At 33.2% G+C, this 23,219-nt stretch overlaps 1 protein-coding gene across 2 annotated transcripts; it reads left to right on the top strand.

The window, feature by feature from the left end:
* Positions 1–51: 51 nt before the first annotated feature.
* Positions 52–23,219, top strand: kis (kismet). Of its 2 annotated transcripts, XM_068765065.1 has the most exons (16): positions 52–274; positions 2,043–2,251; positions 2,353–2,648; positions 2,718–2,839; positions 3,493–3,591; positions 4,587–10,470; positions 11,037–11,211; positions 13,211–13,298; positions 13,480–13,775; positions 14,016–14,105; positions 14,238–14,435; positions 14,900–15,134; positions 16,150–16,481; positions 17,289–17,435; positions 18,553–19,447; positions 19,796–23,219. In XM_068765065.1, the coding sequence occupies exons 2-16, from the start codon at positions 2,115–2,117 to the stop codon at positions 22,145–22,147; spliced, it is 11,346 nt and encodes a 3,781-aa protein (XP_068621166.1). In that variant the 5' UTR covers positions 52–274; positions 2,043–2,114; the 3' UTR covers positions 22,148–23,219. The 2 variants fall into 2 exon arrangements, with proteins under 2 accessions (XP_068621166.1, XP_068621168.1); XM_068765067.1 differs by lacking the exon at positions 14,238–14,435.

Here is a 23,219-nt window from a genome sequence, read left to right as displayed (position 1 = left end):
AACGGAAAACGTTCTACTTACGTATAAAAAACATTATTATTCTAAGGCAACAAAATGGACGGAGTGTAGTGGCTGTGTTAATGATTTAGAATTGTGAGCGGTTTTGCAATTTTTAGCGTTGAATCTCACTAGAACAATAGATTGACTTTTATCATAATTTTTATGTTCATTGAATTAAAAAAGACTGACCTATGGTTTTTTAAATTTCTGTAAACTTTATCTTTTGGGAATATGGTATCCATTTTGTGATCGACCGTGTTGTGTGGCGTTTTTAGTAAGTATTACCAATTTATTATGAGATGATGATAAATATTACAGTATTTAAGTAAATGTTGTTATCATTGTTTTTTACATAATATATAAACTTTCCTAATTACCGAAATAGCCTGGCTTTAATGTTGTTTTACCTGTACACATACTTGCAAGATGTAGTTATTTATTTTATTATTATTATTATAAGGGAATGCATTTAATTTTAAACAGTTACTATTATTTTATTGTTGTACTACATTTCAATATATTATGTTTATTATACGACATTTGACACTAATCAAATACTAAATTTTGCAGGTGATGTGTAGCGATTTGATTTCTATATTGCGGCATTGTTTGTTGCAGTTATTGTGTCTTAAGTTTAGGAAAATACGGGACCCTATATATTAATTTATAGTTTTACAAATGCTAATAACACCTTAATTAACTTTGTTCTATCAGTGTTCAAGAATAGTGAAATGGTGCAGTACTACTAAAAGGGAAAAGTTGTATCGCTATATGTTATCAGAAACCATCATAAGCGTATAGCTTTTCCCCTTAGTTTTACTAGCAACAACTTCTGGGAGGATTTTGGAAGAAGCAAGGTTTTTGTTAAGTAATATATTATGTGATACTTATCATTATAACTTTTCTTTCTATTTGCTAATCTTAATGTAATGTTTGTAAGTTATTGATATAGGTATAAGTAAAATACAAAACATTAAAATAAATGATTACATTTATTTTTACATTCATTGATACAAATACAAAATGTTAAAATAAATGTAATCACTTATTAAAAAATATTAGATCATAGAAATGTAATTATATATTTTAACATTTTGTATTTGTCTAAAGCTTTTGTATTGCATTATTTAGTATATAACTATACTATATGTAGGTGTTGAAATTAATTATATTTGGTTTTCCTTAATATGAATCTCGTATTTTTGCCAATTTAAGATACTTCTTGTGCAAAAAAAGATTGATTATTATCTGTTATTTGTAATAATATTGTTTAGTAATCAAGTATGTATGATGTTGTATATTTTATGATTGAATTATCATGTAAAGTCATATAATATTTGACTTAATCCCTGTTTAAATTATGATAAAAACTAATTTATGTTTGGTTTTGGTTTATCCTCAATTTAATTACATAGATAATGTAATATTAATATTTTAGATGATGTTTAAAATAAATCAGAATTTAACAAATTAAATTTGTAACTATCCATAATGTATTTGTTCAATTATATTCAATTTCTGAAATAACTTGTCATAAATTAAACTTGTTAAATTTTGTTGCTTCATTTACATCATTGCTTCAACTTAAATAGAGATTAAAAAAAATTTACATACAATATAACGGCATTAGTTTCAAGTTGTCTATTAATGTAAGGAAAAGTGCTTAACATTGTGTAAACTAATATTTAAGAAATCTTTATTTAATTTTGTATATATATTTCAATAAGATAATCTTTGAGATTAATAGCATAATAATTTTTGCATCATTAATTGTGTTGTATCTATTTTTCATTTCTGAGGCTTCTAATAGCACTTCATTTTGTTAAATTAAGGACCTGAATATTTATTTACTTTTTACGGTGCAAACTTTAAATTAAATAAGTTGAAATTCTTCATCAAACAAATTACCACATTACACAATTAAAATTACTCCTTATGTACTTATTATTAATCAAAACACAAATATGTATGTGTGGTGAATTTATTAAATGATTGTTGACAATATATCTGAATTGTTTTGCTATCATTCAAAATTGTTTCAGGTGAAGATGGATATATCAACTCATTATGGAAATCTTCAACACAAGTTATTTTTAATTCACTCTTGAAGAGTGATGGACTCATATAATTTATTTGGTGATGATGGAAGCGGTATGCTGGAAGGACTTACTGATCTTGGAGGCACAGACAGCTTTGCTGGCAGCTCATCATCTGGAGTAACAGGAGAAAATAAAGATCCTGCTGAAAATAGGTATACTTTGACATTTTATATATACTATGATTGCAAGCAATTATTTAATATAATGGAATTGTTCCAAATTATTTGATTTTATAATGTATTAATTTTTCCAGTTACAGGCAGGCATATAGTCAAAGCTCTGTGACACAAGAAGGTACAATACAAAAACTGGCTTCGTTTGGTAGTACAGGTGCCACTGGGCTGCCTACCAGTTCACAACCAGTGCCTAATCCTGGTGCTGGACCACCAACACCTGATTATCATGATTATGGAGGTTATCCTCCAAGACCTCGACTTCCACAACCATCTCATGGCCCTTTACATCCACCACATCATGTGCACCCATCACATTCTTATCCAGGCTATCACCCAGGTCCTGATCCTATGTACACTATGCCAGATCAAGCAGGTATGTTGTAATCTTATTAACTGATTAATTGAGACTAGCATATATGATCAGAGAAAAACATTTTTTAAGGAATTGGTGAAATGGGAGTGTGGTCAGGTGCTCCAGGAGCTAACAGATATTCACCTATAACTCCAGGCTATAGACATTCATATGACCATCAACAAAAAATGCATCAGTATCCTCCACAGCAGGTATATTATGAAATATTTTATTTACTAAGTTCTACTAGTCTTTAGTTTTACTCTGCTTGTCATTCAATTTATTAAGAAATTTAGAAAGTTTTAAAGTCATATTTTGAAGTTGGTTATTGGCTTTTATAAAAAATAGTGATTTGTTTTCATTTCATTGTAGTAAATTCATTTGACATTTATAACTATTTTAATTATAAACTTTGTAAAACATGAATTATATCACAATTCTACCACGTGGGCACATAATTTTACATGTGGATTGTCCACATCAAAAACTATTATCTAATAATGTTCCAAATCCAAAAACTTTGCACAAATATACTGTTTCTGGTAATACCACAAAATCTTAATGACAGGTACAAAAGATTTTATTATACTAATAATGATGAGACAAGCATTCAAATGACACACTATAAACTGCACAGTACCACTCATGATATGGTACAATTTTGTTAGTTTAGTACTTTCTACCTACTGTGAGCAAAATATATTCAAATTTGTTTACTTATGTTTGCTGTTTATGATGACTTTGCAGTGGTACATAATCCATTGAACATAACAGATCATGTCAATCCCTTTATTTTGCTATAAATAATTTACTTATTTTAACAAATTTATTAAGTTTATTCATGTTAAGTGTTTGAAATTCACAGAGTTCTGGCATTGGAATACAAGCACAAAATGGAGCATATATTCCAAGGCAACCTCATTTTCCACAGCCTTCATCTCAACAAATATATGGACAACAACAGGTAAAAATATAATCACTTAACAATTTTGAGTGTTACTTCTTACTAATTTTCTTTTAAAAAAGTAACAAATAGAAAAAGAGGTTGACACTGCTCCTTTACGCGTTAACCAATAGGCAAAAATTAAGCTACCTACAATTTGTTAATGTTACATATGAGACACAAGTCATGTCTTATAAAACAGGAATTGTTAGTAGGCTGTTGTTAATTGTAGATACCACTAATACATAGGCTACCTGTAAACCAATCCAACAGGAGTAGTTGAAATAACAAAATTAGCTGCACTTTGTGCAGTGAAATTACAACTCTAAGCATTTCCCAAATCATGAGATAAGCTATGCTCTCTCTCAGAGCCATTATGTCTGCTCAACCCATGGAGCAACTACTCTTAAAAGAGGCCTCAAGTTTATCAACTGCAAAAAAAGCAATTAGGAAAAGAAAAATATATAGTTTATGAATAATACATTATAAATGTAGTGACTAAAATTACCAAAATTTAAAAAAAAGATGCTCTTCACAATCTATAAAACATTAGAGGTAATTGTTGCAAAATAAATAGTTGTAAATGTCGATTTAAACCTATCTAATTGAAGGTAAATATAAATAATAAAACAATTAAAGTAAATGAATATTATTTTAGACACATTTAACCAAATTATTTTAGTTTGCCATGTTTATGGTTCCACAGGTATAATTAATGTATTAGTCTTTCCATTGTTGTAAACTGAAGTTTTAAAATACAAATTTTTTAATTCCAATACTGCCAATATAAGGCAATTAATAAAACCTGATAGATTGTTAAAGCTTCTTTTTCTGACAAATCATATATCTTTATAGTTTGTCATAGCAATTAATACTCATTGGATTAACTATAAATCCATTAAGTATTGATTTGTGTTAAGGGTTTTTACTTTTTCGTCTTTCTAATATTTTTATTTTTTATTCCTTAGATTTTTCTATCAAAACATGACTAAAATGTAATTTTTGATTTATTTCAGAATTACCCTAACTATACACAAATGCATCCACCAAGTGCAACTAGAATTGGTCAACATACAACTTATCATCAACAAATGGATGTGAATTCTCATCAATATGGATTATCACACGGACAACAGAATCACCCCACTATACCTCAACATCAGCCCCATCAAAATATGGCAAGTCACACAGGAGGCATTGCTACTGGAATTCAAAGTCATCCAAATGCCCATTTACATCATGGCGGACCACCTCCGATACATCATGTATCTCGCCAGCCAGCAGTGCCGTCTTCAACAGTTGGTCCGTCACATGTTGTACCTCCGCAAATGCCGTATGCATCGCCTCATCATACAGTTCCCATGAATTATCAACCTCACCAAGTGCAACATCCTCTTGACGTCAATGTCACAAATCAGTACAATCCCATTAAACCGCCTGGAATTGAAACAAGTAGTCCTCAGTATCGACCACCCTTTCCACAGCTGTCTCCTCAAATGTCCCCAAGAGCTCAGGTATCTCCAAGGCAACAATCTCAACCACAGTTATCACCACGTCCAGTAATGTCGCCTGTAAAAGGTCCTAATGCGTCACCACATGGATCGCGCAACTTGGTTCAGTCCCCTGTTTCAACCGGTGCCCCACCGGTTTCCAGTACATTTACATCTCAAAATACACTTCAAGCCTTGGAGCAGATGGTTTTACCTTCTGGCGGAGAATATTCCTATCAAAGAACCCCATCATCACCAGCAGTAGGCCATATTGCATCTTCCCCCTCACAATGGAATCAAAATAAAATGTCAACACCAATTAATGTTGTGCCAATGGAAGGCGATCAATCTATTAAGAATCTAGAGTCAATTACACCAGGAAATAGCTTAAAATCAGATTTAGTTAAAAATGCGTCTTTAATTACACCTGAATCAGTACCTTTAGAGAGGACACAGTCTGAAAAGGATAGACAATTGGAAAGTGTAAATACCACACATACTTTTATTCCACCATCAAATACTAGTAATGTTCCAAAGGAAAGTATATCATTGAATAACTCAAGTAGCCCTTCAATGTCATCAACGCAGTTAAGTCATTCTTTGTCCATTGACGAAAGAGAAAAAAATGATAATCAGAATCAAGGAAATCAATCCTCGGATGAAACAGTCTTTGAATCTGTGGGAAAACTCAAGGAAAAAGAAACAACTGAGATGCCTAGAGATGTTTCGTGTAGTAATGAGCAGCAACAAGACAATGAACTTCAGACAATAGAAAACACTAATAGTCATATTAGTAATGAGCAATTAAGAAGTCATATAGCTTCATTACCACCATCTTTGTCAAAATTAAGTTCCATTGAAAATACACAAACAGGTAGTTCCCAACAAACTAATTTACCAATGAGCCATGTAGCCATTAATACTAGTGCTTCTAATCAATTTGAAAGCACGTCGGCCATTAATGTTGCAAGAACTCAAGGATACCAAAATAATACTTATCAAAGTGTCACAACAAATGTTCAAAATATTATACCGCAACCTATTTCAGCAAATTTGGTTTCAAGTGCTACCACTGGTATACAAAACAATTCAACACTTAACGCAATTTCTACTTTTCAAAGTGGACTTCAATCTGGTACACAGACAATTACCAATGGACAAAATAATCTTCCATCTACTCTTGCAACGCATGGAAATATTACCAACACCGTGTCTTCGAGTATACCCGCTCACAATGCGCAAGGTAATTTAACTTGCATTCCGCCTACATCAGCCAATATAATAGGAAATATTCAAGCTACTATACCCACTCCCCCTACCAATGTATCCAATGTTCAAACAAATGCTTCTACAAATATATCAACTATTCAAATAGGCATGCCCATGACTGTTCAAAATGTTCATCCTAGTTTGGGGCCAACTATGCAAAATCAGCCTAACATTGTGTCAAATATGTCTCACAATGTAAACCCTAACTTAATAATGATGGGATCAAACAATTTGCCCCACCCTAATATACAAAATATATTTACAACAACACATCATCAAGAAAGGTTAAGTTTACAACAACAAATACAAGAAATATATTGTTTGCCGCCATCTAATGAAAATCAGGATAAAGTTAGATGTCTTCAGGAAAGACTAGGCATGCTTCAACAACACGAAAGTAATGATAAATGTAATGGTGGCCCTAATTGTATTTTACAAAATCCAATCTATGGTACCAAAATGGTAGAAAGTCCTCAAGTAACTAGTACCACTGGCCGTGGTCGTGGAAAAGGTCCAGCAAAGCCCAGAAAACCAAGAGTGAAGAAGGATAAAGTAGTCCCTGCATCTCAGCCATTAGACCAGTTGCCTGTGTCAGAGGATTGTGTAACAGCTGGTACAGGTCTCCAAAGCAATTCCGAATTAGATACTGAACTAACTGAGGATATTTCAAATTTAGATAGTAGTGTTCTTTCCATGGATGATCTAACATGTGGAAAAGTGAAAAAACCAAGGGCTCCTCGAAAAAATAAAGAAAGAAAGCCCCGACCCCCCAAAGTTCCTAAAGAACCGGGAGAAAAACAAATTAAAGAAAGAAAAAAACGTGAACCTAAAGATCCGAATGCACCAAAACGAAAAAGGAACTTGAAAAAGGGTGTGTCAGAAATTCAGGCAGACACTACAACAAACAATGATGTTCTGGAAAAAGATTCTACTTTTAATGTTTTGACTGATTTTCAAGCTAATCAAAATGCATTAAATTTGGATTCCCTAAATCCTATAAAGATTGTTTCGGAAATGCCGTCATTGGATGAGTGTAACGTGACAGATTTTGATGATATTCCTGTCTCGAAAATAGCAATAAAAGATTTGCTTGAAGAGGCAGAAGCAAAACGTGAACAAATTGAGAAGGATGAAGATACCGACAACCTTGGACAGAAGAAGAAAGCTTCAAAAAAGCGTTCATCTGGAGGAGGAAGCTGCAAAAAAGTTGTACCGAAAAAAACTCCATCAGGAAAAAAGAAACGACGGGGAGGATTAATACCAGATTCAGATGGTGAACCCGACGATCTAATGGCTACTCCACCTCCTTCGCCGCCAGCTGAAGGGGATGATAGCTCGAAGCGGCGTTCTGCACGAAATACTCAACGTAAAAAATATACCGATGATGTTATGTTGCGATTATCTGATGAAGAATTTACGATGTCAACTCCAAAGTTGGAAAAAGATTTGGACGATTTACATCCTGATACCAAAGATTGTCAACGCCTTGATATTACGCCTAAACCAAATTATATTTATGTTAACACTACTGAAGAAGATTCTATGATTGTTCAGCATGTACTAGCATGCCGTATTGGAAAACGTGAACTTAAACCTGAATCACCTGCTAATGAAATATTAAAAGTAGATAAAATCGATTCTTCTGAAATGGATCCAAACCTTGATCACAAGGAATCACAAGACATAGTTGCAGGACCGAGTTGTGATAATGATAAAGCAGAAATAACAAACAATATCGATTTATCAGATGTACCTGAAAGTAAAGAAATTAAAGCTATCTGTGACAATGACAGCATAGAAATAAAAACTAAAAAGCCTGTTATGGTAGATGTCGAAGAATACTTTGTTAAATACCGAAATTTCTCTTACTTACATTGTGAATGGAAAACTGAAGAAGAATTATATAAAGGAGACAAACGCATATTTTCTAAAATAAAACGATTTAAGCAAAAACAAGCTCAGCAATTAAACATATTTGAATTGTTAGACGATGAACCATTTAATCCTGATTATACAGAAGTTGAAAGAATTTTGGACATGTCTGAGAATCAAGATCCTGCTAACAATACTGTAGTGAAACATTATTTAGTCAAATGGAAAAGTTTACAATATGAAGATAGTACATGGGAACTAGAAGAAGATGTAGATGTTGACAAAATAAAACAATACAAGACTTTCAGTGAAATGCCGCCAAAAGAAAGATGGAAGTTTAAAAAGAGACCATCTGCTGATAATTGGGTTCAACTAAAAGAATCCCCTCTTTATAAAAGTGGAAACACATTAAGGCCTTATCAGCTTGAAGGTTTGAATTGGTTACTATTTTCATGGCATAATAATAGAAATTGTATCTTGGCAGATGAAATGGGCCTAGGAAAAACAATTCAAAGCTTGACATTTGTCAATTCTGTTTGGGAATATGGGATAAGAGGTCCTTTCCTTATTATTGCTCCATTATCAACTATACCAAATTGGCAAAGAGAATTCGAGGCATGGACAGATATGAATGTGGTTGTCTACCATGGATCTCAGCAGAGTAAAAGTATGATCCATGAATATGAATTTTATTACAAAACTGAGAAAGGTGAACAAATAAAGGAGATAACTAAATTTAATGTATTAATAACAACTTTCGAAATTATTGTCACCGATTTTCAAGAATTAAAATCATTTAATTGGAGGATATGTGTTATAGACGAAGCACACAGACTAAAAAATCGAAATTGCAAGTTATTGGAGGGATTAAGACAGTTACATTTGGAACACCGTGTGCTTTTGTCTGGTACGCCTTTACAAAATAATGTGAACGAACTTTTTTCGTTGCTTAATTTTTTGGAACCTTCGCAATTTTCAAGCAGTGATGCTTTCTTAAATGAATTTGGCCAATTAAAAACAGAGTCTGAAGTATTGAAGTTGCAAGCCTTATTAAAGCCTATGATGCTTAGACGACTTAAAGAAGATGTTGAAAAAACCTTGGCACCTAAGGAAGAAACAATAATTGAAGTAGAATTAACAAATATTCAAAAAAAATATTACAGGGCAATATTAGAAAGGAATTTTAGTTTCTTGCAGAAAGGAACAGCTTCAGCTGCCAACATTCCAAATTTAATGAACACTATGATGGAACTGCGGAAGTGTTGTATTCATCCATATTTATTAAATGGAGCTGAAGATCAAATACAGTTTGATTATAAACAAACTAATGGAGAAGATAAAGAAGCTTATTACAAAGCACTTATTCAATCATCTGGTAAAATGGTTTTAGTTGACAAATTGTTACCTAAACTGAAAGCTGGAGGTCATCGAGTATTGATATTCAGTCAGATGGTTAGATGCCTAGATATTTTGGAAGATTACCTCATGTTTAGGAAATATCCTTATGAAAGAATAGATGGTAGAATAAGAGGCAATTTAAGACAGGAAGCTATTGATAGGTTTTCTAAGCCAGATTCTGATCGATTTGTATTTTTACTATGTACCAAAGCTGGAGGTCTGGGTATTAATTTAACAGCGGCTGATACTGTTATCATTTATGATAGTGATTGGAATCCTCAAAATGATTTGCAAGCTCAAGCACGTTGTCATCGTATAGGACAACAAAAGATGGTTAAAATCTACAGATTGATTTGCCGTAATACATATGAAAGAGAAATGTTTGATAAGGCTTCATTAAAACTTGGTCTAGATAAAGCTATTTTACAAAGTATGAATACTGCACAAGGCAAAGAGGCTGGGTTAAAGCAGTTATCCAAAAAAGAAATTGAAGACTTATTGAAGAAAGGTGCTTATGGTGCTGTTATGGATGAAGATAATGCAGGGGACAAATTTTGTGAAGAAGATATAGAAATGATTTTAGCTCGCCGAACTCAAGTTATTCAAATGGAATCAGAAAAGGGATCAACATTTTCAAAAGCTAGTTTTGCAGCAACCGATCAAAGATCTGACATTGATATTAGAGATCCTGATTTTTGGAATAAGTGGGCTAAAAAAGCTGAAATTGATACTACAGAGAAAAAAGAAGATGAAGATTTAATAGTAACAGAACCTAGAAAAAGAACGATTATCAAAAGGTACGGCCATGACGATGGCCCGATGGAAATGTCTGATATGGAAGTTACACCAGATTCCGAAGACGACGAAGAAGGTAAGAAAATAACAACCAATAAATGCTTCTTAAGGCTAGTTGCGCAGATGTTGAATCATCGCGATCTATAACCACTTACAAGATTTAGAAAAGTTTTTAAAATTAATGAAAAAAGACACCCATATGCTAATTGTGATGATATTTTTCTTTTATAAGAGTGAAATCACTTATGTACAATTTGATTATTGACATGGAAAACATCAAGTGGACTGATGGTTTTTTGGCACATCTACTGATCTTTGTTTTGTAGAATCACTCTCAAGATGCAAAACAGCCACTTGTTACCGTTGTCACTAAGAAAATGCAAATTAAACTAAATCATCCATGAGGATTTAAAATGAAATTTATCTTAAGTATAAACAAAGGTAGCTTTTGTAATGTTCCTTCCTTTAGTTATTTTTATGTTAACTATATAATAGCATTTTATTTTTGTCTCTCAGTCAATCATTTTATTTTAAAAAGTTGTTCTGGAATATGTGTTACATGGCTATTGTTGATACTAAAGTTTTTTAAAAGATAAATGTTGTAAATCCCATTATTGTTCTAATTTATTATTTTTGTTTAAGGAATAAGTTTAAGAAGCAAAAGGAAAAAAGAGAAATTAGGAAGAAAAGGAAGAAGATATGCTAGCGATGATTACGTTCCCAGACATGAAGGTGTGCTAGTTGATGATGAGGTTGTTTATGGAGCATGGACTAGATCGGAATGTTTCAAGATTGAAAGAGGTCTACTTACTTTTGGGTAATGTACTTAACTAGTCATGTGTTGTTCATATTTATAGATTTTTTAACTTGCGTTAGTAATTTCGTGCATGATAGCTATAAACAATAAGGTCTCCTGTTTTTGCATTAAAGCAAAATGGTAAGCTTGCTAGTTGTTGGGATTACTATTATGTAACAATTTAAAGGTTTGATACTATTGTATCACTTGAGATTAACTTATGAATGCACTTTACTATTAATGAGAACCTTATGGCTCAAGATGACGGAGTATGACTCTTTGTAATATTGGTTGTTCTTTAACAGAGTTCCTCAAACTTTTTTGTGTCATAGACACCTTGCCATGTTTTTCCGTGTTGGTAGACCCCATACTTACCTGATATTGATTTCCTGTAAATTTCTAACTGTAGTGAAGTTTAGTGTAAAAAACTTAAAAACAGATGTTAATTTATACATTCATTAATTGAATTTAAATTAAAACTACTCAAATAAAATTTTGTATCAGTTATGTAAAATATATATAACAATAAATAAAAATAAAATGAACTATAAATAAAATAACATAAGCAATAAGTCAATATTTTTACTGAGAAGGATGAACCTGATGCTTTAATAATAAATTATCAACATTTGGCGTCAATTTTGTAAGGGTTAATCTTAAATCTCCTCGGCTAATGATGTCCAGTCTGTTTCTTTTTTTCTTCATAGGTACTTTTATAAATAATGTAAATGTTTTGATATTATAAGATAGTATGATGTAAGTAAATAGGTACTATCAGTGTATGTGTTGAGATCCACTATTGTGGACCCCTGTTTTCATTTCATGTACCCCCAAATTTATTTTCGCTGACGTAGACTCCTTGCAGGTTGTCATAGACGCCTAGGGGTCGATATAGACCACTTTGGGAATCACTGTTCTAAAACCTGCCCAAAATTAAGGTGCATTGTTATGGAAAGTGTACCACTTACCATTAGAATGATATGATATTCTTAAATCTCTTACTGTAAATGACAAAAATAGTGCTGAAATGGTAATGCTTGCTGTTTACCTTTGACCATGAGTGTTACCCAGAATTTTATAGTACATCATATCCATTATTTTTTAATGGTGGATAGTAGAGTGTGTTCAGTGTGGCTGAAAGCCTATGGTGCTATCTGCTAACATGATCGTCGAAGCAAAATTTAAACATATTGTCCATGTCGACTGATTTATGTTCATATTAATAAGTTTATAATTTCATTTTTCAAAGAAAGCATTATAATTTCTATACACACATATCTGTTACCACAGTGACATTAATGATGGATAACAATAGGACAAAATATATGTATTGTACTCATTGATAGGAAAGATAATTTTGACGAGTTATTTAAAGAAATTAAGATTTAAGGAGAAGAAGAGGTCCCTATTTACTGCCAAATTGAAACCTACATCAACAAGGTTCATGTTTTAAAGGAAACATGGGTAGAGCTTTCATAAAAGATAGACAGAGACTGGATAAAGACAGTTACTATTTAAGACCTTTAGTTTCTCGAAATTTGATAATAAATATTTGAGTCATAACTACGAAAAAAGATTATAACAAATACAAGAGCATGGGACTTCTCACTACTTACCAAATATAAAACAGAACTCTGGGCAGTATTTCACCTTTCCTACCACCTTTCCCCACCTACACCAAATGCAGAAGAAACTTGAATATATATTGTTTTACTTCAGAATTATGTTTCGAATTTCGAACGAGGTAGATTAGAAATAATATATTTTGTCGGCCATAACACCATCTCTTTTTAGTTTGATTACTTTCTGTTTTGGTATTATAAAAGAAACTGAACCAAAAGAAATCCATTTCCTCAAAACTTTCATATGTATCAATATAATTGCCAAGTATTAGTAAATTGTGTATGATGTATTATTCTTGTTCATTCTTACAATCATTGATGATTTATATTTATTCTTAGAAGTGTTCTAATTTTAATGCTAAAATTATTATCCCTAATATTTTTAATTAACTTTTTAGATGGGCTCGATGGGAAGAAATTATTGACAAAAACCAATTTAGAAAGGGATGGACATTACCAGTAATTGAAGATTGTGCCCGAATTATTGTAAGCATATCTCCATATTGATGTTGACAGATGACGCCATAAATGATGACTTGCCATGCTAATACCGAGAAAGTGTAGACTTTCACTGAGTTCAATAAATTATTTCTGAATATTTATATATAATTGAAATTCTTTAACTTGTGTGTATATCAATTACAACCTAGACTTCATAAAATTGCAGGTTTTATATTGTTTGCGACACTATAAAGGAGATGAAAAAATAAGAAACTTTATTTGGGACTTAATAGAACCTTGTGAAAATGGTGAAGTTACTATATCTAGAAATCATAGTGGCCTTCACAACCCTGTCCCCAGAGGTAGGAACGCGAAGAAAAAAAATCGTCTTAAAGACATTCCAAAGTTAAATGACCTACAAAAATGGGAGGATCCTGGCCATTGGAGTTCTATAGATAAATATGATTGTGAAGCCTATTTGGAGAGTAGTTATAAGAAACATCTATTTAGACATGCCAATAAGTAAGTAAATCAGTTCATTACTATTTTTTTTCAATACATTAGTGTAGTTTAGTGTTCCGAATATCTAAAACTTTTTCAATTGAGTTGTATATCCCATAATTTTATGGGATGTTGAAATTTTTAAAACTAAATAATGATACAAGTTGGATGTATTATGGGATCTGCAATAAGTTTGAGACATAGTCTGATAAACTAGGAACTATGTAAGTGCTTAAAAATGTTTTTATTTGCGGATTTCAGAGTATTATTGAGAGTTCGAATGATGTACTATATTAAACATGAAGTCATTGGAGACTATGCCTCTCAAATAGAGAATGGAATACATGCAAGGTATTTAATTACATATTCATTTATATATATATACATACATTACGCTGTCAAAAAATATTTAAAAAAAATTTAATTTGCCTATTTTTTGTGTATCTATTTAGTTCTAGACTTTATTTTCTCAATACATTCTAGCTCTTTGGGAATGCGAGTACCTCGTGGCGTGGACAGTACGCCGCCGCGGTTATGGTGGGATACTGAATGCGATGTTTCCTTGCTGGTTGGGACATACATACATGGCTATGAAAATTACCTTGCAATGCGGTCTGATCCTCAACTATGTTTTGTAGATAAACTAGGTCCTCCTGATGATGCAGAATGTACTGATATCAAGTAAGTAATAATAAAAAATTACAAATACTTTCACATCAGTTTACCATAGTAATTTCCACTTTGCATTCCAAAGATTGAAAACACCGCAGTTTAGTTTTCAACTATAAAATCCCTATATAATATTTATTTAACGAGATTGATTTTGTTAGTCCATAAACACTCTGAGGAAAGTAATGAATAAATGAGCAGTAATGATATGCAGCAATAAGGATATCTTAGTTGATACCATATAGTCTATTTGCATCTTCAAATCGTATTCGAGATATGTTATTTAGTTTCGGTTTGAATAACAATGGTATAAGTATATTATTAGACAAATGATGTATATGTGTGTCCCATACATTGTTTTTCAAAAGCCCTTACAGTACTGTTAATCAAGGGACAGTGCGCTATTGCCTAACCATAGATAGAATAGAACCTGGGTAAATGCCTACTACACAGGATTAATTTTAAAATTATTTCAGAAGTGAAGAACGAAAAGTTCGTGGCAGCGTGGTTGGCGATGAGGATTGCACAGACGACGTGTCAAGCGGCGCCGGCGCGACGTCCCCTGCTGCCTCACCACGCCCAGACGATGATACACACGCAAGTCATTTATGGCCTTCCATGCAAGACCTCAACACTAGGCTGCGCCGTCTTATTACAGCATATCAACGCAACTACAAGCGGGAAGAACTCAAAATGCAACAGAGAGCCAAGGTTAGTGACTCATTTCCACTTTTTAGTAATAGTTTTTAAGTATCAATTTAATATTAACTTTCGTACTATGTTTATTTTTTGAATAAGCAAAAAGTTTAATGGGTTGTGCTGGTTTTTTGCAAACCATTTTCCACATTTACATGTCTATAAAACAGCACATACTTCTTAGTGGAATTACATAAACTAGCATTATTTCTTCTGTGCATTTATAAATAATAGATCTTTTTCACTTTATTATTTATTCACTAGCTACCATCAACTTTAGTTATTTAATCTGTTTAGCCATACTAGCTACTTTGGTTAGGCTTCTTGTTTTTCTTTGGCTGTAATGATTTTTAATATGTAGCATTTTTATCTCCATGCTGTATCTATTGATCACACCTTTACAGTTTTAAATCACTACCAGTGATAGTAAACCTAGCTTTTCTATTTTCTGTTGATATAACTATTGCTTGTATTATGTTTTAGTGTAGATCTCCTCGACCTACAAAACCAAATTGTCGGAGAGCCTTAAATAAGTTGGTTGATTAATTTACTTCCAAAAAGTCCGAGTACTTGTTGGCCTGTTTTCTTTGAATCCATTTTTGTGTAATTTTACCGTTACTTATTCAATCCATTATTTATATATCTATTCTATTTTTGTAATAGAATCAGGCGTTACCTCGCGGAAGTCCATTCTAACTAAGAGAGTAACTAATATATAGCTACTTCAGCTATGCAGCAGTAGTCGTGCAATGAAGTGCACCGCCAGCCAGCCCGTTGATGAATGCGCGTTCGGTAAACAATGCGAAACACAAGTCACTCGGTGTTTGGCACTGGTCGGTCTAATATCTCCTGAAGATGCCCTGTGGAGGAGTGAAACAGGTGTAGAGTAGATTAACGGTGGTAGTTGTGGTGCATTAATGAATATGAATTAATAAATATGCACTGTTTTGTTTATTACTAGGTTATCCTATTTCAAAAAGGATATATTTCGAACATATATCAATAATGCAAGTATTAAAAATACTTATAGATGGAGCGAAGAGAACGTATGGATCAACTTGCTCGAGACGAAGTATCTCAATGGCGCTGGACTCGAGCGGATGAAGAGGCTTTTCGTCGGACTGTTGCATCTTATGGAGTAGAGTTTGATCCAGCTACAAAAAGTTTACGCTGGAATCGATTTAGGTCATTGGCGCGATTGGATACCAAGAGTGATGATGCTCTAACTGATTACCTAAAAGCGTTCATGGCTATGTGTAAACGACAGTGTGGCCTGTCAGTAGGAGAGGCTGAGTTACCAACAAGGGCCGACTTAAAAGCAGAACCTATTGGAGAAGAAAGAGCTATTGCAACTTTAGAGAGGTATTTTAGTTTTTCATAATGTATGTGATATTTTTCTCTAATAATATTGGGAGTATGAAATAATTGGACTATATTTTTCGTTCAACATGCATTATACACATCAAAACGAAATTAATAAATATGGTAGCCATTGTCTATCGTCACCATTGCTATTTTATTGAACTAATGCTACACTTATAATCTAACTGATATCAGTCTGTATTATTGAAAATGGTAGATGGGATTTAAACTATAAATTGTGGCATCTATTTACTAAATGACAAACTTGATGATACATGTTTATCCAAGTATTAATGGCTACTACAATCAGGGGACTAAATAGTATATTTTCAAAATACTAGAAAGAACAATTTGCAAATAACTATGAGCTCGAGTATAGATGTGCTGTGCTCAATATCACTTCAGACATAGAAGAGACAGTGTAAGGCTAATAAAGGTTATGTAGTGTGCCATTGGCAGTCTTATTTGAATGAGTGATGACTTTAAACTTCATAAATTGAAGCAAATGGTGGCTTTACATTATTGTAATTTTGATTTTTATGCATTAAAGTGAATGTTTTACTGTCACTGATTTTATATGCATTTATAAATATAAATATATATATATATATATCCACAAAAGTATTAGACCCTAATAATTCTTAAGATTCATAAGGATAAAACCAATTAAAGGTCGACATTAGATAACAGTTAATTACAGTGTCATTAACATAATAATGTGTATCAAAAATTACTATATATGTATATATATATATATGTATGTAAAAATATTTAACATATAATATAAAATGTTTTTTTTTTATTCAGAATTGACTTGCTACGTGTATTGCGTGAGGAAGTGGCCCCACACCCTGCTCTTGAAGCGCGTCTAGCTCTCGCCGAACGCTCGCTGGACACGCCGAGTTGGTGGCAGCCGGCACGCCATGACAAGTTGCTCGTGCTTGGAGTCTGCAAGTAAGTTTAGAATATAATGATAAGAATATAGAATAATTAATTTTTTATTCATATATAAATAAAGAAATTAAGGTGATTTTATTGGTCTAAGTTACACCTAGAGGTTTTGAAATATAATCCCATGTATCACGTCTTGCACTTGTCACGGATATTAACTATTGTTGTTAATTATTTATTAACAAAATATAATTGAGTGGTTAATAATAGATGTATAAACTTTACTAGAAACGCACTATCACTCTTCAATCTTACTTTCACCCTTTCTGAATACCTAATCCAGCTTTCTGTGATTCTGTATAAAATTAAAACTATTCATTACATGTTAGGTCGACCATGTAAAAAATAAAAATAAACCTTTAAGAATTACCCTCGACCATAATTTCTTCTTCGAGTGACATGAAAAGCTTTAAAATTAAAATGAAAGAAAAAGGAGAAATAAATCTTTTAGATTTTTAATTCAAGCATAAAATTTTAGTTATTGTTAAAAACAAAGTGAATCATTTAAAATTTGAAAAGTTCTAATAATCTAAATATTTGTCCATTTAAAAGAAAAGATAATTATGTTATTTAAATGACTACCATTTATTACCAAAATAAGCACGTTGGGGCCCCGTGACGAACCATGGCGAGTAAATTTCCGACTTGTTCCCGTGTTCCGGTTTGTGTCTGCTTGGAGTGTGAAATTTAACGAAATCTTGGCCTACCCTGTACTTTGGTATTCTTATAGTAAGAAAAGGACTAATATATAGCTACTTCTACACATGCAGTAGTAGTCGTACAATAAAGTGCACTGGCCGCCGGCCCGCTGATATATGCGCATGCGGCAAACTATGCGAATTACATAACTACCACCACTAAATCACACAACATGTGTTTCACCCCTCCACGGGGCATCTACAGGAGTAATGTTAAACCGATTAGTGCCAAACACAGAGTGAGTGACACTTAATTGCACAACTACTACTGCATGTGCGAAAGTAGCTATATATTGGTCCTTTTCTTACTAAGGATGGACATCCGCCAAATAACGCTTGAATCCATTAGATATTCTTATAGTTTTGGTTGTTCATTTTTATTTCAATTATTACTAAAACCAAAAAAAATTGTCTCTTAACAGGCACGGATTAGGCGACACCTTTAATAAAATCTTTTGCGACCCGAAACTTCCATTTGCTGATTGTGCGAGAAAATGGCAATCTAAATATAAAACCAGCAAAAAAGAATCTGACAAGTTATCTTCAGATGAAGAAGAAAAAACAAATTTTGAAACACTAAATGAGACACGGATGTCTCTTCGTCGCAGTAAGCGAAACTCTAATGTTGAACGCGATACCGAGGAAGATATGGATGCTTTAAGTGAACTAGAAACCTTAGCTAAATTAGGTCGCGTAGAGGAATCCTTGTCTCCCGACTTGTGGTTCTCAGAGAGAGCTTTAGAAACAAGGTTACATCACATTGCACATGCAGTGCAAAATTGTGAATGGCCTTCAGCTACTCTGGCACAAAAAGCTGTGGAATCACACGCACAAGCAGAGACCCAAGATGATCGTAAACATAATCAAAAACGTCATATAGCTATCGACGTGGAAACGGAGCGTGCAAAGTTACACGCGTTACTCTCGTCACCACAAGCAGCACACACGTCCAGTCGTGAGGCTCACAGAGGTAATAGCTCCAGTGCTAGTGGGGGTACTTACATAGGTGAAAGGGATGATGCTTCAAGTGATTCTGGATCTCGGAGATCAACTCCTGCCCCACCGCCTGCACACCAACGGATAGCACCTTCCCCTGCGCCAATCGCTACAGCAGCGTCCCCAGCCCCAACTATGCCTGTAGTCTCTGTTACTTCAGCTGCTCCGGTTGATCTCTCTACGCCTCTTGATCTCAGTGAAGCTCAAGACTTCTCCTTGGGACGTCGTACACCTCAAACCAGCGAACAATCCAATGTTGCAACGCCGCCACGAAGTAGACTTGATGATACACTAACGAGACTAATGAAGAGGAAGAATGTGGTAAGATGATTTATTTAATTGTTCTTTAATATAAACTGACAATGCCTTGGCTTGAAAACAAATACATTTTATATGACGAAAACTAAAAGCAATTTTCTTGTAACATCGTTGATTTTTCGAAGCTTTTTTGAGGTTCAAGTATCGTAATTATAACGACATTACAATGGTGTTTACAAAGTAAAGCATTTTTTAGTACATATATACATTGAGATCTTTTAAGTTTGGTACACCAGATTAATTTTTAAAATCCAAGTCTAATCGACGTAGTAATTATTTTGTATACATCAATACATTAATAAATATTATCCCGAAAATATAATAAAATATCAATTGCCATTACATTTCCAGCCTGCTCCAGAACAAATAATAGGAAAAGAAAAGAAAAGGAAAAAGTTAGATGAAATAGTACTCGGTTTGTCAGCAGCAAAAAGTCAACAAAATACAAGTTATACTGCTTATGATCCACCGCGCAGTCGAAACTCGTCGATCCTTCCCGAAGTGACCGTTACACCAGCAGCTCCGCCTAGTTCGATGAATACAACCCCAATACAAAAACCTTTTTCTGTCACTGTCACTAATGTCCCTTCTCCGCATTCATCTTCGAAAGAATTATCATCGTTTTTACAACAGTCACTTGAACAGGGTAATAAATCACAGAAACCATCCGTTGCCACAATGCCAATAAAATCGTATTCACATGAAGCTAAAGTTAATAAATGGTTAGCGGAACAACAAGCCAGTGTAGATTCTCGTCGACGTGGACTACCACCCCGCCTTGCGCCTGATGAACATGTCCCTGTAATTCACCGCGTTACTGGTAAAAGAATAATTGGTCATAAAGCACCTCAATTAAAACATTTGGCTCAATGGATAGCAGAAAACCCAATGTATGACATTGATTCTAAGTGGACAGAAGGCATAAAAGAACATGTAAAATTACCTCAAGATGTAAGAAACCAAAGACATTCTCCAATGCAATCAACAAGTTCTCTAAGCGACCGCAAAAAAGGAAGACCTCCAACTTTAGACACTCCCACATCAAATGTTTTATCATCAAATCCTCACTTAAATCAAAACATGGCTGGTTTAAATCCTGCACTTTTAGCAAGTTTATCTAGCCTGAGTGCATTTGACCCAAAAACATTAGCTGCAACATTATCTAATTTAACTGGATTTGATCCAAAATTACTTTCAAGTCTCAGTAGTTTTGATCCAAAGAATAATCCACTCCTCAATACATTTAACAGTATGCCTAATTTATTAGGTAATATTACAGGGGGTAATATATTTGCAAACTTAGCAGGTTTGGGTCTCCCTGGATTTTCTTCCGTTGAAATGAATAATTTAGGTGCAACCGGTGTATCGGGAGATAAATCAAAATCAAGAAAACCATCAGAGTCTAGCAGCGCATCTACCTCTAAAGTTGGCGCTTCCTCCCAATTTCCTTTTGTATTTCCTAATCCGAACATGTTGTATCCCCAGTTAGGATTAAGTGGTTTATCGCCATTCAGTGTACATTCCGGTATGTCGTCGGCATATGATGCATTAGGACTTTTAAGCAGCAACTTAGCAGCAAGCTCAAGTGGGTCAACATTGCATACTCCAAGCCACAACTCTCGGACAAGTACTAAAACAACAACTCCTAGATCTTCAACAGTAGTAACTAATTCTTCGACTTCAAGACAACAAAAAGTATCGGATCGTCAACAAGCGAGTCATTTACCCCAAATATTATTACCACCTGATCCATATCTTCTCGAAACATTATCAAAGCAATCTTTAAATTATGATGCGGCTATTAAAACTGAAAGTAAGCAAAGAACTCGTGATAGTGATAATGGTGATAACACTGCAACTGATCTGTCTAAAACGGATAAAAAGAAAATACCTTTTGATCCCTTACGGCCACAAGTCCCACCAGAATTTGCTGCTGTCCAAGAGAAACTTTTGAAAGGCGATAAAAAGGACATTGATATTAGCAAAATGCTTTTAGAACAAATGGCATCAGGTGCCTTAAGTGCAAGTCTAGTTAGTTCATCTGAGGCTAAAAAAAATAAAGATAATGAAAAAGAGTTCAGTGAGAAAAGTAAAGCTTCATCTGAATATTTATCTAGAGCACCAAATGATGAAAATATTACAAATTTAACACATCCTCATAAAAGGACATTAGAAGAAATGAACAGCGAGCCAGAGAATCTAGCACTACAATCGACGGCCAAGAAAAGTAAAGAAAATCCATGTTCGGAATTGCTTCCAAACATTGATAAATCACATCATTCTACACATACTGGGGAAATGGATCTTGAGGACTTAATAGCCCCGTCGACTGTTATAAAAACAGGGATGAAAGCTAGTGATTTTGAATCTAATAAACTTTCCGAGTCGCCAGCGCAATTAATGTCGATGTCTGGTGAAAAAGAGGATGTATCACAACTAAAACATGGCCACAGTGAAGGTGGCATGCAAGGCGGGAGTGACAACTCGCTAATTCTCGATTGCACAAATAATGTAACGGATGCTGACAAAAAAAGTGAAACTGTAAATGATGAAAACAATTTAGATTTACCTTCCAATGATAACGCCCGAAAGGGAAATAGAAAGAAAGGGCGGAAATCATCTGAGGAAAGTTTAGTTACAGGCCCGCGTCGCGAACTGCGTTCCAGCGCTGGTCGATTATCAACGGAAGGAAGTACTCATTAATAACATGATACAAAAAAAAGAAGGCCTAAACAAGCTATTATTTTTAAATTATTTTACTTGATTTTTATAGTACTATTTTGCATTATGATTTTTCAACTGTTTCCAACAAGCGCAACTACAGTTAAAGTTATAGATATTTTAAATCTGTATTTTAATCAATTACGCATGTAATCAAAATAAAGTGTCAGGTTTTGGTATGATTATTAATTTATCATTATCGATATATTTGTGAAAATAATTAAATTGTATTTTATGCAGTAAGAAAAATCACATTTTAACATTTTCCTGCTTATACTTCATGAATTACTATATCATTATGATTTGGTTTTAATCACTCTTTTATTAAAAATATTATAAGAAGTAATGTTACTGATTCATTACTAAACAATAAAAATCACATATTAAACCTTGATACTTTGATTGCTTTATTTAGTAAAATTATGTAAAATGAATAATTATTTCTCAATTATTTTGCTTAGATTTCAAAAACTTGGGGAATATTTTTTTTAAACCTTTTCTGAATTAGAGTATAAATTATAAGGTAGAAAAAACTTGGGCATGCAGTATGACTCTTTAAGGTTTATTCGGATAAATTTACAATTTATATGTAAAACTTCATTTACAATGTTAAACAGAAAATTGAAATAAAAATTTTGTCACTGGCCAAAATATACTCTAAAATAAATTAATTATAATGTTATGGTATTACATAAGGCCTGGAGTAAGTACTATTGACACAATCTCCCCGAACTGTATGGACTGTAATATCAACGGGGTTAAACTATTTTTAAGTTCTTATATTTAGATTTAAGCTTATATTTAAGAAACAATTCGCGATGCAATTATAAGAAATCAATACATTGGTAGTAACAGTAATGAAGTTAGTGTATTCTTATAGTTTATTTTACTCTTGTGAGCTTCAATTTTCGGATTAGAGTTAAATGATTTGAGTGAAAACGCTGAATGTGATAAAATTATTTATTACATGTATTCTAATTATTTTGCATTGCATTGCTGTATTGATATATATTGTATTGTAGATAATTAATGTGACGAAAAATTATGAATAAAC

This window comes from Battus philenor, unplaced genomic scaffold, assembly GCF_028537555.1.
Source record: "Battus philenor isolate CCGP_79_NKW_IND1 unplaced genomic scaffold, ilBatPhil1.0.hap1 SCAF_2, whole genome shotgun sequence".
Lineage (NCBI taxonomy): Eukaryota > Metazoa > Arthropoda > Insecta > Lepidoptera > Papilionidae > Battus > Battus philenor.
This window is presented reverse-complemented; position numbering and strand designations above follow the sequence as displayed.

Coding starts and splice junctions, on each gene's coding strand:
- kis (XM_068765065.1), top strand. CDS start 2,115: ATGGACTCATATAATTTATTTGGTGATGATGGAAGCGGTATGCTGGAA. Junction 2,649..2,717: donor CACTATGCCAGATCAAGCAG/GTATGTTGTAAT, acceptor ACATTTTTTAAG/GAATTGGTGAAATGGGAGTG. Junction 15,135..16,149: donor AAATGCAACAGAGAGCCAAG/GTTAGTGACTCA, acceptor AAATACTTATAG/ATGGAGCGAAGAGAACGTAT.